The sequence below is a fragment of the Dipodomys spectabilis genome, unplaced genomic scaffold, assembly GCF_019054845.1.
Source record: "Dipodomys spectabilis isolate Male_0828 unplaced genomic scaffold, ASM1905484v1 ptg000095l, whole genome shotgun sequence".
NCBI classification, from domain to species: domain Eukaryota; kingdom Metazoa; phylum Chordata; class Mammalia; order Rodentia; family Heteromyidae; genus Dipodomys; species Dipodomys spectabilis.
In genome coordinates, this window is record NW_024870772.1 from 37756020 (window position 1) to 37774659 (window position 18640).

General features: G+C 32.0%; 1 protein-coding gene across 2 annotated transcripts in view; it reads left to right on the forward strand.

Annotated features, from left to right (window-relative positions):
- Window positions 1–18640, forward strand: part of Nbea (neurobeachin) — a 532882-nt gene that overhangs the window by 51641 nt on the left and 462601 nt on the right. For both annotated transcript variants that reach the window (XM_042685587.1, XM_042685588.1), the window contains exons 5-8: window positions 871–992; window positions 3188–3314; window positions 8156–8275; window positions 9695–9841. In XM_042685587.1, the coding sequence (XP_042541521.1) occupies window positions 871–992; window positions 3188–3314; window positions 8156–8275; window positions 9695–9841 (516 nt within the window). The remainder of the gene's footprint in view (window positions 1–870; window positions 993–3187; window positions 3315–8155; window positions 8276–9694; window positions 9842–18640) is intronic.

An 18640-nucleotide genomic window follows, 5' to 3' on the forward strand; every position in this document is an offset into this window, starting at 1 on the left:
GAAGAGAAAATTGAAATAGGTGGAGTCATAGTGTGTATGAAGTATTATACAACCTGAGTAAATTTAAATTTTATTCTATATTGAGACAAATTTTAATGTATGGAAGCTTTGTAATATTTTAGAAAGGCCATTATTAACTATATTAAGGATGTGCTTATGGAAAAGATCAATTATAAAATAATAATAGGTATATTTTTGTAAAGAAATTTGGATATCTTTATAAAAAGATAACTCACTCAGATGTTTCTTGAAAGTGAAATAATCAAGTATATTCTTACTACTTGGAATAATCAGATCTCACTTTACTGTTATTATCAGCTAAATTCTGTATTATTGCTCTTCTACTGATAAGAGGAATTTGAATATTTTGGGCCTTAAATTTCAGTGGTTAAGTTTCTGAATAACTAACACTATGATTTCCTCTTTTTTATTTCAGTGTTAAGAGAGTTACAAATATTATCAACTGTATTTCAGCACTGATTTGATTAATATTCTCTACCAAAGCTTAGGGCTACAAAGATTTAACAATCTTTAAGCGAGAGAAATATTTCTAAAAAGTAGCAATAGTCATACAAAATTAAAAAATATGAGGCATATGTATAAGACATTGAGTATTGATGAAATTGGAGGGGACTTAGGAAAACAGTCTGCAAACCACTGTGTAATCTAGAAATGAAATTTAATTTGATAACTGTAATTGTAAACTTTATTTAGTCAATAAGCAGTATGTAATAGACTATTTAAATAAGTTAATGGTTTCTATTTTCTATTCATCAATTTCTGACTATTTTCTTAATCTGTGAATGCAAGGTTTGAACTTAATGACTTCATATTTTCTTTAGCTGATACTTTTTTTTCATTGCTTTGTAGGCAATTGCATTGCCTCCTATCGCAAAATGGCCTTATCAGAATGGCTTTACACTGAACACTTGGTTCCGAATGGATCCATTAAATAACATTAATGTTGATAAGGATAAACCTTATCTTTATTGGTGAGTAGTCTGGTTACTTTTGGGACTTTGTCTTTTAAGTAATTTTATTACTCTACAGTATGGTCTCTAGACTACTATATATTAGAATATATATTATGAAAGTTTATAAATTTTATTTACTTACTCATTTTACTATTGTGATTAGGTAATTTTTCTTACTTTGTTCCTCCTGATTATAGTGTAAGACTGAGGGTTACAGGCTTTTCTTTTCTAGTTTGCTTCAATCTATACCATTTGTAGGATGCTTAATATTGTGGATGCCTGAGGTGGGAGAGACAAAAATCTCCCTCTAGAGTTCATCTATTTTGCCTTTTCAGTTATTAACATATTTAAGCAAAAATAATAGCTATGTGTAAAACTATAACCAAGTGAGTATTTTTGTTTTTGTCAGTTGTGGGGCTTGAACTCTGGACTTGGTGCCATCTCTGCACTCTTCAGGTCAAGGCAAGTGCTCCACTGCTTGACCACAGCACCACTTCGGGTTTTCTAGTGTTTTATTGGAGATAAGAGTTTCACTGACTTTACTGCCTGGGCTGGCTTTGAACCATGATCCTTAGATCTCAGCCTCCTGAGTAGCTAGGATTACAGACTTGAGCCACTGGTGCCTGGCTCAAGTGAGATATTTAATAGTCATTTAAAATTTATGATTAAAATATATTCTTTTAGCTAAATTAAATGCTTTAGCTTTTTAGTTTAGTTTTTCTTTTAGTTGATTAGCTACATGCTCTAAATTTTTAAATTTGTAAACTATTTTTTTTTCATTTTATTTTATTTTATTTTTTTTTGTGAACATACTGTACAGAGGGGTTACAATTACATGGGCAGGATAATGCGTACATTTCTTATCAAGCATTGCAGCCTCCTCCTTTGTTTACCCTTCACATCCCTTCCCAGCCTCCCCTCCTACCCCCAACCCAATCCTCTCCCCCCCCCCCCCCACCAACGTTGTAAAGCTCGTTTCGACATGACAACTTGTACTTCTCATTGTTGCAACAGGTCCACCTGTATCCTTAAATGACTTGTTTTTCCCCATCTCCTCCACAAGTTATACTGACATCAAATATAGTGAAAGCAGGGGTTATACTGTGGGGGAGGGACATACAAAGCAACAAAGAAATAATCTTAAATCTTCACTAGCCATACAACAGACAAGAGTCTCATATCTAAAATACTTGGAACTCAGAAAATTAAATCCCCCAACAACAAATCCTCAAAGAAACAACTGCCCAGTAAATAAGTGGGCTAAAGACTTAAAGAGAAATTTCTCTGAAGAAGAAAGATGGCCAATAGATACATGAAGAAATGCTCAACATCCCTAGCCATAAAAGAAATGCAAATCAAAACAACATTGAGATACCACCTCACTCCAGTTAGAATGGCAAAAATCAAGAACTCTAACAACAACAGATGCTGGAGGGGATGTGGACAGAAGGGAACCTTACTTCATTGTTGGTGGGAATGTAAACTTGTTCAAGCACTTTGTAAAGTAGTATGGAGGTTCCTCAAAAGACTCCACATAGAGCTCCCCTATGACCCAGCAATCCCACTTTTGGGCATGTACCCAAATGTTTACAAACAAGACCACACTAAAGCTACCAGCACAACTATGTTTATTGCAGCATTATTTACCATAGCTAAGATATGGAACCAACCCATATGCCCCTCAGTAGATGAATGGATCAAGAAAATCTAAACTATTTTAAAAGGTCAAGCAGGATGAGAGATCAAGTAGTTATTGAAAATATTAACTGTATGTAAGTAACTTTTGCACTTATTAATTAAAAACAAAGGAGGAGGCAACAATGCTTGATAAGAAATGTACTCATTACCTTGCTCATGTAACTGTAACTCCTCTGTACAGAATTTTCACAATAAAAAACTTGCTAAAAAAAAAAAGATGGTCCCCAGGGTATGTTTACTTGATAGATTTTTATTGATCATTAATTTTCATATATTCCTGATATTTAATGTAAAATATTAAAAACTTCTGTGTTCTATTTACTCATTTAAATTCCTTACCTTTCAGTTTCATAAACTAGTCTATAGAGAATTAAGGTATTTAAATTAATCTATAGAAAATTAAGTTGTATACTCCATAGAGAATTAGGTTTCTTTTTGAATAAAATATTATTTAATTGGTAATAAGTATTTTCTTTTTATAAAAGATTGTTGTGTTAATCTCGTATTCATTACAGTTTTCGAACCAGCAAAGGTGTTGGCTATTCTGCTCATTTTGTTGGCAACTGCTTAATAGTCACATCACTGAAGTCCAAAGGAAAAGGTTTTCAGCACTGTGTGAAATATGATTTTCAGCCACGAAAGGTATGTTGAGAGATTACTTCTGTTGAGAATTATAGAAGTCACCATTTTCTTTGTCTTATTATGGTTTCTGTCTTATTCTCTTTCTTTTCTTTTTTTTTTATTTAGTTTTATTGTCAAAGTGATGTACAGAGGGGTTACAGTTACATACGTAAGGTAGTGAGTACATTTCTTATCAAACTTGTTACCCCTTCCCTCATTATCTTCCCAGTTTCCCTCTCCTCCAAACCCTCTACCAAGCTGTACAGTTCATTTCCAACATATTTTCTTGTGAGTATCGCTGTTGCATTGGTTCATCCTTTGTCCTTTGTCTCACCATTTTGTTGTTCCTCTCTCCATCCCTAATTCAGCTAAATGTATATACAATACCCAGAGAACCAAAATCAAGTACAGTGATAACAGCAGATAAACCATAGGAAAAAAAAAATGAAAGAACAAAGAAATCACATAGTACGTTAAAAACAATAACAACAAAGAAAAACCTCTTGTTTCCATATCTTGGAGTTCATTTTGCTTAGCATCATCTTATATGGTCATATGTAGCATAGATTCCATTGTTTCCCTCATTTGTAATAATTAGTATATGTCTAGGATAGTCCTAGAAGAGGATCACAATAGCTCTCACTTTTTTCTATGACTTTTAATGCTTTTTTTTTGTTCTCTTATCTGCCTTTACTTTTGTTTTCTATTTCTGACTTTCATCTTCTGAAATATTTGTCTTCTGTAAGATTTGTGTTTTGATCTCTGTATTGTCTCTCTCATACTCTTAATTCTTTCTCACCATGACCTGTTCTGTGACATTTTTCAGTAAGTGCTTATTGAATATTTACTGATTGAGTCAAATAGAAAAATCCTTACTTTATATCTTACTCAGGAGTTTTATCTAATCTCATGGTATTCTAATCATATTTTTATTTTCAGAGCTCTACTTTTTTTTGAGTAGCTGCCATCAAGATGTCTTTCTGGCCTGTGTACTTCAGAATATGTAACACTGAATTTACTGTCTATAGTCTCATATCTACTTGTGTTCTGAAATCCACTGATTCAGAGTTCTACCATCTTGTAACAATTGAGACTTGGTCAGCTTTGCTCTTAACCTTTGTTTGATTAATATAGTAGATCAATTTTTTAGTTGCACATAGGAAATACATCTCTCTTTTTTAAGAATATCTTGCTGCCTTGACTCTTCACATTGTTGTTTTTTCATCTTGATGATTTGTCTCTTATTTCAAACATTTTACATACAAAGGTATAAAATATGAATCTTGGAACAAAAATTCCTTTTGTTTCTGAAGGACTAAGGTATGTTTTGTAAATAACTTATATGAAGCAGTTATTTCCCAGTAAAATGAGATTCGTGAGGTGTTAGTTAATTAATTGATAGAAGAAGGCATGGGTCTTAGTTTGCTTAAGTGCTTTTTTGATAGGCAAGGATGCCAAGAACTTTGAGAACAGGATGAAAAGGAGTCATGACTATATATAAAGTACAAATGGTTTGAGTTGTTACTAAAGTTTACCAGCCATTTTTTCTGGACCCAATAAGACATTTTTCAAAAGTGAGCCAGCCAGTTTTTGGTGTTTTAGTAGAGAATCGGAGAATTATTCATGAACACTAAAAAAGATTTTGTGCTTTTTTGAAAAAGTATTTTTTGCAAATTTTGTGGGAAATTCAGTTACTTAGAATGTCCAGTGCTGATAGAATCTCTTAAATCTTCATTTGGATCATCCATTTTAATACATAGTATAATTTATTCTGAATGTAGTTATATTTCATATGTGTAATATGTAAGTTTGATTATATATATAGAATATATAACAATCATGATGTTTTAATCTATTAAAGTAATAAACTATTTTAATCATTATAGAAGAAGATATTGCAAAGATATATGTTCATATGTAAGCCTAATTTTCTTTGCTTGTATTTTAAGAATAATAAGATAGACATTTGAAGAAATGGTAATAATAATTTGTTCATGTTCTCCCATTTTTGTACTGCTTTATTTACCTCTTCCTTCTCTCTTTTGTTCTTCCTAATTATCTTTCTTCTAACCTTCCTTTTCTTTTCCTTTTTCTTCCTCTAAACTTGAGCATTTTTAGATTTGAGTTGTAGAATTCTTGTATGTATGTGTGTGTATGAGTGTGTAGTGTATATGATATAGATAAATAACTCTTTAATAAATGGCAACCTTTTAACTCCCTGATTTAATAGTGCAGAAAGACTTCATAGGAGAGATTCCTGTAACCTGTAATCTAGTAATTTTGAATTTTGTTTCTTGAGATTGAAGGCTTTGACATTGTTTTTTTTGTAGGTCATAGGGCTTGAACTCAGGGCCTGAGCACTGTCCTTGAGCTCTTTTTGCTCAAGGCTAGCATTCTGACAATTTGAGTCAAGGTTGGGTTTTCCTGCCTGGGCTGACTTTGAACTGTGATCCTCAGATCTCAGTTTCCTGAGAATACAGGTGTGAGCCACCAGCACCTGCCTGGATTTGATAATTTCTACTTACTCAAATAATCATAGCTTCAGTATTATTCATTGTAACTGATATGACTCAAGAAATAATGTCTTTGCTTAATAATTAAAGACATTTAATATCATTTTCATTTAATATTACTTAATATATCTCTTAATGGAGTCCAGGTTGAAGCATGTTTTGAAAACTATTATAAAGCTAAACGATGAAAAAAATTAGAGAAACATGCAACTGTATTGTTTAGATTTGTAAGGTAAAATACTTTCATCAGCTGGGGTTTTCAGCAGAGATAAGAATATAAGCGTTCCCATTTCTATATGTCTAAAGACTAGCTCACTATCCAGGTTCAAGTTTAACTTTGGGGCATATGGTAGTGAAATTGTCAGTCTTTCTCAGAAGAGATTACCTTTTACCAACAGGAATAATGTGGGAGTACTTTTCTATATAAATACATCAATAAATACAAGACATCTACTATTTATCATAAATCTGTGTATATGTAGAAATTTTTTGCTTAAATTTTTTGCTTTAATTTAGAAATTAAAAGATTTCTTGAAAATATTAAAAATTGTGTGTTCTTTGTTACCTAGGCAGCATAAATTATATATGAAATTTTGATTCTGTTATATGCATAAACATTTGTTTTGTGATAATGGGGTTTGAAGTTGTACTTTACAGTCAGGTACTTGATCACTTGAGTTGATCTTTTTGACTTTCTCTTTTTTTTAAATTATAAGTATATGTTTTTTATTGTACAGAGGAGTTAAAGTTACATGAGCAAGGTAATGAGTCCATTTCCTATCAAGCATTGTGACATTTTCTTAATTTTTGAATACTACCTTGATTTTTGATCAGACTGACCTGGACCACAATCTCCATATTTCTACTTCCCATGCAGCTAGGAAGACAAGTGTGCACCACTACACCTAGATTTTTATTGGTTAAGATAGGATCTTGGATACTTTTTGTTTGAGCCTGGCATTAAACTTCAGTCCTCCAAAATTCAGCTTTTCAAGTAGTTTAGAATCACAGGCAGAACCACTGGGCTAACCTAAAAATTTTCTTATTTTATTTGAAGTGCAGTGTTCATGGCTTCTTCCTGACAACTTGGTAATATTTAGAAACATAATTGTTAAGTGACCCCTTTACATGTTTCCTCTTTAGATTTCAATTACAGCCAACTTACCTGTGATTTTCTGATCAAGTGAAAGACACAGTTTGCAATAACTTAAAGATTACTTAAGAGGATACATGTTTTTGGTATCTAAATAGCTAAACTGACCTTCTTAATAATTGAGGTACACAGATGTTCTTGTTGAGTGTCAGTGAACTATTTTCTAAATAGGAATTAATGAAATAAGCAATATTTTAGAAATCCCTAATTACTATTATGGTTTTAATTAGTCAAATAAAAATAGAATAATTAAGTGTCATGTGTAATCTGTGGAATAATATGTATTTCTTTTAATTGTATGTGGGGAAGAACTAATCTAATTTAACTTCCAATGGCATGCTTAGTCAAGTATTGTAAATTATCCTTATTGTTTTGTACTTTAGAAAGCATACTTCGATGTTATTAGATTCTTATATGTGGAAAACTTAAGGATATGCAGATTATTACAAAATTTGCATCACTTTATATCAACATTAACACTTAAATTGCTTTTGTTGACAGTATTAAATATAAAATGTCAACTTAAGGTGAACTCAGTAGTTGTTAATGAATATTCATTCATTATTAACTTAAAATATCTAAATTAGTGGATTTTAATAAATTTAGTTGTAGAAATGAAAGCACACAAATCCTGTTATAAGTGTTAAAGTGGAAGCCTAGTTTATTCTTTCCCAGCTTATTCTGTTCTTTTATTCTTAATTACAATCATGTTGATTTGTTATTCTTTTATCTGTTTGGCTCGTGCAGGTCCATTTGTCTAGATCATACATTTCAGGAAAACTAGGCCTGTGGTCTCTCTGGTCAGCCTTGGGCATTTGAAGTGCCTGGCACACAAATGTTACTAAACGAAGGACACAAATGTAGTTGTTCTTGCCACATTATGGCATGGTAGAAAAGGATTATCAGTTTTGTTACTAAATGAAGAACACAAATATAATTGTTTTGCCACATTATGGCATAGTAGAAAAGGATTATTAGTTTTGGGAGGAAGGGGTGTAGCTCTGATTTATTCATTATATACCATACTTTTATCTTAAAAAAAAAGAAATGGAAGAAGGAACATCAAAAAATGCTAATAAATGATCAGTAATCATTTGTCAAGCATTCTTTTATAGGGTTTTATAAAGTTTATGGTTGCATCTTAGGCAATAATAGCTCAACATTATATACTAATATTTTAATTATTTTTATTTCAGTGGTATATGATCAGCATTGTCCACATTTATAATCGATGGAGGAACAGTGAAATTAGGTGTTATGTTAATGGACAGCTGGTATCCTATGGTGATATGGCTTGGCATGTCAACACAAATGATGTAAGTTTCTTAATTTAAAGATCTATGTTCTAGTGAATTTAAGTATATGGTTTATTTCTATCACATGCATTAAATGAATAATCTGATAGAAATGTAAATTTTATTTTCAAAGTTTATTTAACAAATGAAACGTTTAAGTCTTAAATCTAGTGTAGTAAAACTGTTATAATTACATGACTAGCTGGGCACTGATACTCACACCTGTAACACAACTGTACATTGGTACTTCACACCTCACTCCTAGCTACTCAGGAAGCTAAGATCAGTGTATCATTGGTTCAAAACCAGTCCAGTAGGAAAGTCCTTAAAACATTTTATCTCCAATTACCACCAAAAAGCCAGAAATGGAACTCTGACTTAAGTGGTTGAACACTAATCTTGAGCAAATAAGCTTAAGAACAGTAGGCCATGAGTTCAAGCCCCAGAACCAGCACCCTACTGCCCACCCCCTCCAAAAAAACTTAGATTTGTGAAGTATTTATGATAATTCTTCAAAAAGTGGAGAAGTCTAGGCAAAAACACATAATTTATGTCGTAGTATCTTTAGGTTCCATACTTTAAATTATAGGTTAAATTATAATTATTTAATAAGGAATTCTTATTTTGTACTCCATGCCTCCCTGTTTTTTGTTATTTTTTTAAATTTTGTATCTGTCTGTCTGAATGTTTGTGTGTGTGTATATTTATACACACATACGTATATATATCTTTCTGTCACTTGATATATGTGTTTATCACAATTTAGGTGCAATATCCTGTGATTATGGAGAGAGCTAGGAAGTGACTGATTTTGTTATGAAGATGGGTAGGGTTTTAAGGTTTAGAAAGAGTTTTCCTAAGCGTGGCTTCCTAGATGTTTGATCCTCATGATGGAAACAATTGTAATCTCTATGTAAGGCAGCAGATTAAGTGATCTTTGTTTATTTAATACTGTATAATGCCTTCGTACAGCATGTATAATGTATCCATGATGGAAAAGTGACATAGAATTTAAAAATTTTGCTCTTTATTTATAGCTAATAGTTGAATGGAATTTCTTTATTTTAAATAAGTGTTAAATGTGAACAATTATGAATCATTAGTTATGCTTTCATAAAATAAGTTTTGATTTCATAGAATAATTATAGGCCATTGCCTTTAATTAGAAAGTTTAGAAAGTAGTTATGTCTAAAAATAGATGGTTATTTGTTTGCCCAACTTTAAATGTAAATCATTTAACTGATTTTATTTTCTCTACAAATATTTTATATTTTATTGACTCTTATTATTTACATATTCCATGTCTTAATTGATGTTTTCTTCTGTTATTTCTATGTTTATTTCTGTGTTTTCTTATAATGATGAGAACAGGTATCCTTAAGTATTCTGTCACTACAAAATAATAATTTATTTTTGTGTGATTTTTTTTTTTTTAAATAGAGCTATGACAAGTGCTTTCTTGGATCTTCAGAAACTGCTGATGCAAATAGGGTATTCTGTGGGCAACTAGGTGCCGTATATGTATTCAGTGAAGCACTCAACCCTGCACAGATATTTGCAATTCATCAGTTAGGACCTGGTTATAAGGTAAGAATAACTATCTTATAGCTTCTGACAAATTTTTATTTGTCAGTGTGGTTTAGCATAAGATTTAGTGAAAATCTTTATTGTGGTTTAAAACTCTTCTCTATTCTTGAAACTCCAAAAGTGTATTTTTAAATTATTTTTATGACCTATTTAATTCTTCAGAATATTTTCTAACATAATTGACTTTTGCTATCAATTCTGAAAAATAAATTTTTGTTAAAACTGTATTGTTTCTGGTGTATTTGTACAAAGCTTTTAAGTCCAGCACTGAAGCAAGGTGAGGCAGGAAGGTTGAGCTCATAGTTAGCTAGTGCTATTAGTTGAACCCAGCCTGGAGTCCATCAGGATAACTTATTTTAGAGCAAACAAACATATCTCCAGACCTTAATTACTTAATATGCTATTTAAAATCTCAAATCATGGAATATGTGAACTATATCCTGAAATTATGAAATGACCTGTCAAATAAGAGATAATTTGCCAAAAATAGTTAAAGATTTAGAAGGAAAAATAGTATAATGTTATGTGTGATGAAATACTCAATTTTAGCAATTACTTTTGCCTTTCTTTTGCAGTAATAAATAACTGAGTAGAATATTAAGTATCTTCATTTTATAAAACTCATTTTACTTAGGATGACTTATTTTTTTCCTGTTTTTTTTTTAAATCTCTTAAGTCTTTAGGCAAGAAAAGGCATTCACATTTGTGAATTAGATTTTGTAATGTGTAGTGCACTCAGCTGTGGTAGTACGTATGAATTTTTATTAAAAGTACTTTGATAAGTGAATTATAAACAATTTTGAGGCCTGAGAATTATACATTTTAATCTAAGTACTTGTAAATTTTAGGGAATAAACGTCTTGAAGTGCTGTTACATTTTATAACTTGGTGCTTAATAATGAAAGTTCTGTGATATAAAAAAGAAAACTAACCATGAAAATACTATTTTTTCCTTTGTATTATCACAATCATTCTTATTATAATGTTTTATGTTACATTTACCTGGAAACTTGAAATTACATTTACTAAAAGATCTTGTCACTGATTTTAATAATAAAAAATAGTATTACTAGTCTTGTTACTATTTTTGTGTCAAAGTGAATTTACTTGCTGTCTTTTTGTATCCATTTAGTCTTTTTCGCTTCATTAGCCACAGAAGTGAATTAGTGTTAATAGTAAAGCCATTTCTCTCCTACATGGGTTCTTTTGTTTGTTTTGAATCCTGGTTCTTCCATGTGTTGACAATGCATGGAAACATACGTGAACTTCATAGTTTTAGATTAATGTAGAGCCAGCCTTCCTTACTTTTTCATCAGTTTATCCATAAAAATATTTAATGTTGTTCAAGCATTATTAGAATAATACTAAACAGTATGACAAAATACAAAATAAAAATTAAAAAATCAAGGAATACAGATAAAAACTATAAACCTAATATTGTGATTATAGTTCAAAATTGACAAGAACTTCTTGGCAGCAAAAAGAGGAGTAGGATGACATGTAAGTAGTATCATTCAGAAAGGAACAAACATTGTACAAACAGCTTTACAGAGTTTGTAATTTGTTATTTAGCTGTACTTTTTGTGAAAACATGCCATAGTGTCATGTCACCTTGTTCTGTTCACAAGTATTCATGAGATAATAGTCTGTCTCTAATATTTCGAATACCTATATCAAAGTTAGATATTTAAAAAATACTTCTAATTACGAACTTTACATAAAATAATATTTTATTAAATAGCAAAAAATCTAATCCATTAGCATTTTCCAACTTAAAATACCAAAAGTACAATTAGCACCTTAAAGATTGTATCAGAAAAAAAATACTGATATTAAGAAGTTTTCTCTAGAAATTTAGCGAATTGAAACAAAGGAGGAAATGATATAAATGAAGATTCAGTTGGGTGGTTTTAAAATACCATTTTTGTTTATTTGTATTATGCCATGTTATGTTATTTATTTTTGTGCTTGTCCTAGGGCTTGAACTCAGGGCCTTGGCACTGTCCCTGAGCTTTTGTGCTCAAGGCTAGTGCTTTACTACTTTGAAAAACAACTCCATTTCTAGCTTATAGTAGTTAATTGGAGATTAAAAAAAAAAAACCTCACAGACTTTACTGCCTGAGATGGCTTTTAATGGTGATCCTCAGATCTCAGCCTCCATGTAGCTAGCCTTCTAGCAGCTAGGTACCACTGGCAGCTGGTGTATTTGTTTACAAGTAGTGGTGCACAAGGGTTTCAATTCTACAGGTCACATTATGAGTTCTGCACATCTTGATCAGTTGTGGGTTTTTTTTTTGTTTGTTTGATTTTTGGTTTCTGGAGCTTTGGACACTGTTTCTGAGCTTTGTGCCCAAACTAATGCTGTACCACTTGAGCCATATCTTCAGTAGTTAATTGGAGAGAAGAGTCTCAAGACATTTCCTGCTGTGGATGCCTTTGAATCATGATCCTCAGATCTCACTTCCTGAATAGCTAGGATTTCAAGCATGAGCCTGACTCATGGAACAAAGCCAAATATTTCACATATTTTAGTCTCAATTTTCTTGATAAAGTATGGGACATAATCATTCACTGTGAGTGAAAAAGTAGAAATCTGTGTAGTTGGAATGTAAAAGTATGAAGAATGTAAATTAGTTGACTTCTAATTTGAATCATGAGAGAATCTTCACATTACAGTTTCAAGGTAACCTACTATTCTGTCAGAGTTCTTTCTAAAGATATGTAAAGGAAAATTTACTTAAAGATAAATTATTTCTTAAAATTTAATTGGAATATAGAGTTATGAACTATGTAATAAAAATCAAATAGAAATTTTAGATGTGAAAGTATGTCATAATTATAAAAGACTCTTGATTAGTGAAAAAACTTGAATATAGGTTGGTAGATGTGTTAGAAAAGAGATATAAAAAAAGAAAAAGGAATCAGGCCATGGAAATGTTTGGGGCAACTTTGAAAGGTCTCTATACTAAACATAAAGTGAAGGGTCACGAAAAAGTTTTGAAGAAGTAATGATATTTGATTGATAAATTCAAAGAACTATGACTGTAAGCAAAATTAAATCAAAGAGAGCTTATTTAAGCACACTGTGAAGAGCCAAAATACAACTGCAGAAAACCAGATTAAAAGAGCCTGAAAGCAGGTAATTGATAGAAGAAACAAATTTGAGTAACTTACACTTCTCATTATAAAACATGGAAGCCATAGAGGTTTATTTTTTTAAATATATTTTTATTGTAAAGATACTGTACAGAGAGGTTGTAGTTATATAAGATAATAAGTACATTTCCTATGGAGCACTGTTACCTCCTCCCTTGTTTTTCCCGTACTGTCCCTTCCCTTCCCATCTTCCCAACTCCTCTCCCCTCTCAGCCCCCTCCCCCTCAAGAGTTAGGATTGGATAATTTCATTGTGAATTCTGGCTTTTTGCTTAGTAGTTCAAAATGCCTAGAAGCAAAATCGTCATCATTTTCTTAGGATTTTTTTTTACCAACTCTATTATTCTGAGAATATTTATTAGATCATTCTTATTCATAGAAGACTAACATAGCTATCAGGAAAGATGCAATACTGTAAGGAGCTTACCTTGAAAAGGAGAAATTTTTAGTGAAAAACATAAAAAGTAAAGTTGACTAAGCTTCTAATAATGATACAACCTATGAATTCTAAGTCTGATGTTATTACAAAGAGTTGTCATTTTAGGCACTAGGAAATGTTTCTTAGAGAAGGTAACTTTAAAACAAGACATAAGTTTTAAGATTGTTTGTGTAGCCTTTATGTGATTTTTTTGTGTCCAATTACTAACAACTCTGCTTCCCTCGATTACATGTAACAAATCCTACTGTGCTTTAAAATTTTTAATTTTTTATTGCTCTCTACATGGTTTCTTTTCCCTAAAATAATGGAATTTATATTTAAAAAGTAGTAAAAGTAAAAAATAAATTAAGAGAAAGTATTTTAAATACCTACCATCCTGTTACAAACTTTCTTGTTGGGTTCAGTTTAGAAACACTTAACTTGGCTTCTGGTTTTGGCTCTGATGTAGTAGCTGATAATAGCTTTGTTTTACAGTGTAAAACTGGACAAAATGCATAAGATATTTATTTTAGATATTTGTCAAAATACATAGAGCAAGAAAGCAGTTAAGATGTACCCCATATTTATTTTGATTGTCTGGCTATAGCCAATAAAATTTGAGTAGAAAGGTGTTGGTCATGTAGGTGCTCCTGCTGAGCGCATGAGCTTGGGTCAGAATTAATCAACTAATTATTTAATAAAAGAGTGAGAACTTGTAAAGCATGAACTTTTGTAGTATGAGATCTTTGTGAGAATTCCTTACAGGTCCTTGGGCATGGACCGGTTGATGTGCAAGATGAAGCTTCGTAAGTCCGAGGAGAAAGAAGCTGTTATAATTAGTAGAAGAGATACGCTAGAAATTTCATAATTATTGGAGATTTTAGAGCTTTTGCTCAGTGAGTGTAGCTTTCTGTACTTTACAAGTGCTCTGTAATTATTATAAAATTGAATGGCAGTAGTGGGACAGAAATTTGAGGATTTTCCTTTATAACAACTTATAATTACTTTTCTAATCAAGTTATTTCTATAAATTATGTATCTTATCTTTGCATATATTGGTTGAGTTTCCAATTTAATTCTCATATGTTACAAACTACTCATATGGGCATTCTTCCATGATACTCCTTAGGAATCTTTGTATTCATAGGATAAGTTTCTTAGAGTCACTTGATATTAGCAAATAAGACTTTAATAAGTATTTGCTTAGTGTCATTATGTTAAATATCTCTTGGATACTGGCTTATGTCACTAGTGAGTTTTTGTTGTTTAATATTTGAAGTATTTCAGTGATTATAGGGCTAGCACTTGTAGTTGGTATGCTGTAGATTTTAATGTTTTAATAATTTTCTATTATGTTGAAGTACTGATTCCATTTCATTTAGAGAGATTTTCTTTGGTAATCTGTGTCATTACTGTTAAGGTTATAACTGTAATCTTTATTCTTCTCTACATTCTTGCTTGTAAAGCACTGATAATAATGATTATAGGGCATGCAGTTGAATAAAATTTAGCAATATATTGAATATTTATTGTATTGAAGAAAGTGTTCTAAGCTTTAGGGATTAATAATGATTAAGCTCATACTCTTTTTATGAGAATGTAATTACATATCTAAATATTTATAATTAGAAGTTGATATGTGTACCAGCAAGGAAATATAATGCAAATACTCTTATAGTTTTAAGCTAGGCTCATTAATTCCAGCCACAGAGGATTTAGGAAATCTATAGAGAAGGTGTTTTTTTTTTAGTGTTCTTAGAAGATAAATGGATTTCAGAAGGTAGACTGGAGGTAATGATAGTGTTTGAGAGAGAACATAATTAAAAGGATAGGAACAAGGGAATACAGATTATGTATTTACTAATATGTAGGCATGGCTTACATTCTGCAGACTTTAAAAGCTGCTTCAATGTCCTAGTCTTTCAAAATTGCTTAGTATTTTACTTAATTTTTATATTTTTATTGAGTTTTAGTAGTTGAACAAAGGAATAACTATTCAACAAATCACTTTATAAGTACGGTACATCTTAATTGTTTTTATTCCTTTGTCATTCTTTCCCATCCCACTTGACCCTTCCCAGTTTGATAGGATATGCATTGCATATTATACACACATTTTCTCTAGTCCCCTTTTCAGTCCTCTATCCCTTTTCCTTGTACCTACTTTCTACCTTTCCAGTGCCAGCTTTCTGGTATTCTGGTATTTGTTTTATGGAATGTGAGTTCTCTTTTCTAAGGAATTATAGTGTTTAAATTCTCCCCATACAAATACTTTATTACATTTGTGTGCACTTGCATACAACTTGGCATATTTATCAATGTAAATATAAGCATTTATATAAATTTAAATGTTCTGCTTTCATATATGAGAGACAATTGTGCCCTTTGTATTTCTGAGCCTGATTTACTCCACTTAATGTAATTTTTCCAGAACCATTTCTTTGCAAATGTTGTAATATTATTTCTAATGGGATGAGTAAAATTCCATTGTGTATATGGACCATTCATCCATTCACCCATTGAGAAGGATCTAGACCATATCTTGGGTAGGGAGAATAGTGCTGCAGTGCACATGGTTGTGCAACTGGTTTAACTGTATCTTTATTTTTTATTAATAATATTTTGGATAAATGCCTGAGGAAAGAAGAAAGGAAGGAGAAAGAAAGAAAGAACTGAAGAAAGATAAAGAAAGAAAGAAAGAACGAAGTAAAGAAGGAAGGAAGAATGAAAGAAAGAAAGATTTCTCACTGAAGCTAGGGAGCTGTCCCTCAGGTGCTGCTGCTGTTCCTCACCTGGAAATGAATAATTTTTGCCTGGACTTCAGCAGATTTACAGTTTAATGAATCATCCGCCACTGCAGATTCCCAATTTCTTCAAACAAGGCATAGCTTGCTGGTTCCATGCAGTAGATACTGTGAGGATAGATGAAGAATTACGTATTATATCATATGTAATTACATATGATAAAATACACTATTTCTGTGATAATGAGCATTATTGAGTTTAATTGATAGAAATAATTAAAATGGAAGGAATGGGGCACAGTTTGGCTTATTCTTGTAAACCTAGTCACTCAGGAGGCTAAGACCTGAGGTAGTTTGAAGCCAACCTAGGCAGGAAGGCCTATTAGACTCTTATCTTCAATTAACCAGCAAAAAGCTGGAAGTGGAGCTGTGGGTCAAGCGGTAGGATCATTAGCCTTGAGCAAAAGTGTTCATGGACAGAAGAGTCTTAAGTCTGAAAGACCCTGAGTCTAAGACCCAAGATTGTTACATGTGCACGCATATGTACACAAACACACACATGTACACATGCACCCTTTCTCTCTTTCTTTCTCTCTCTCTCTCTCACACACACACACAGAATCTATTCCATTCTCCTCTTTTAAGGGATCAGAAGGTATAGGTTTGCTTGGAACAGATCAGCAAACACATTCCATCTGGCAGGTAACGGTGTGAGGAAGCATTAATAAGTCCTCCTGTCTTTGACATGATCACTGAAATGTAAAACATTCAGAATCCCATGTCTTTACTCAGATACAAGTTAAGCAATTACACAATCAGTAGATTTATGATGGCATCAGGCATCCTCAATGTCCACTGTCCATTCATACTTCCTGCACTGTCATAGTTCCCATAGAGCCCTAGGGTTTCCACAGATAACAATGTAGTGGAAATAAATGTTCCAAAGCTAAACACTTTCCATACCATGTGAGCTTCCACTCTTAGCTCAGTGGCCTGGTGTCAGTGGCTCATGCCTGTAATCCTAACTGCTCAGGAACTGAGATCTGAGGATCATGGTTTGAAGTCAGCATGGACAGAAAAGTCCATGAGATTCTTATTTCTAACAAACTACCAAAGAGCCAGAAGTGGAGCTGTGGGTCATGTAGCAGAGTGCTATCCTTGAGCACAAATGTGCTCAGAGACAGCATCTGGACCAGAGTTAAGGCTCGGGACCAACAAAACAAGCTAACAAAAGAACAGAACCCTCCTGGCTCAGGATTGCTATTTTCTGTCACTGGAGGATGGATGATGCCTTCTGTCAGCTTTCACTTTTCCAGGCAAAAGATATCACAGATCCTTAAGATCAGCTTTTAAAAATATTTTAGTATCTCACAAAATTGGAATGTCTTACAAGGTGAAAGTTTTAGCAAGGATTTATTTTAGTATAATGGACTAAAGTAGGAAAAAACAAAAAAAGAAAGAAATATTTAAAAGACTCATAGAGCCTTTATTTTAAACCAGGGCATTTTTTAAACTCAACTGTTAACTCTAGCTTGGAAAGTTTTAATCAATGAGTTAAGAATATCAATTAAAATGTGAAGTTTTGAGTTGAGAGGCCATGTTCTATATTCTACTTAACTGAGTAGAGAATAAAAGATCTTTTCCAAATAGGGCAATTTTTTATTTTTAATATAAATACTATTTTTATGAATTTTTAATTATGCTTTTGTCCTGGTGCAATTCCTAATAATTAATGGTTTGCATCTAAATTTATGTTAACAATACATTCTAGAATCCAGTCAAGTAGGAAACTGCCTGAACCTGGCCTGACATATGTGATCCACAGTATTTTAATATAAAACCTTAGTGATTTTATTTTGTAAGAGCTGACTTTCTATTTTCTCTTTAAAGTTTTGGAAGAACTGTCAGTATGGCATAATAATTGAATTGAGCAGAGTAGTAGGGGTTTCTTTCAGGTAAACTATGCTGTCTAGTGAAGGAGATCTCCAACCTGACCTACTTCACTTACATGCTTATCAATTTGCTTTCTATAAGATAGTGAGTTTGAAACATTTGAATTATCATTATTATAACATTAGAATGAGGAAATGGGAGACATATTACTTAAATGACTTAGAAGACAATTAGTGGCAGAGGCAGGATTATAACTCATGACTTCTTTTATCAACTCATTGAACACTGACTCTGTGACAAAAGATCGGAAATTGTGCCCTAGTTTGCTTCTTCCTATATCCTCATTTCTATAACACTGATTTTCACAGTTGTGAAACTAACTTCATGGGATATTACAAAGATTGGATATGATTTTTCATTGTCAGATAGCTGTGAGCAAATTAAACTACTGCCAACAATGCTTTCCTTTAATACAGTTCAAATATCTTTTGTTTTTGCCATTATATAAAATAGTACCATGTGAAAAATAAAATATTAACTTGTTTTGTTGAACTCTTGTGATTTTAACATGGCTATCGTGATACTGTTC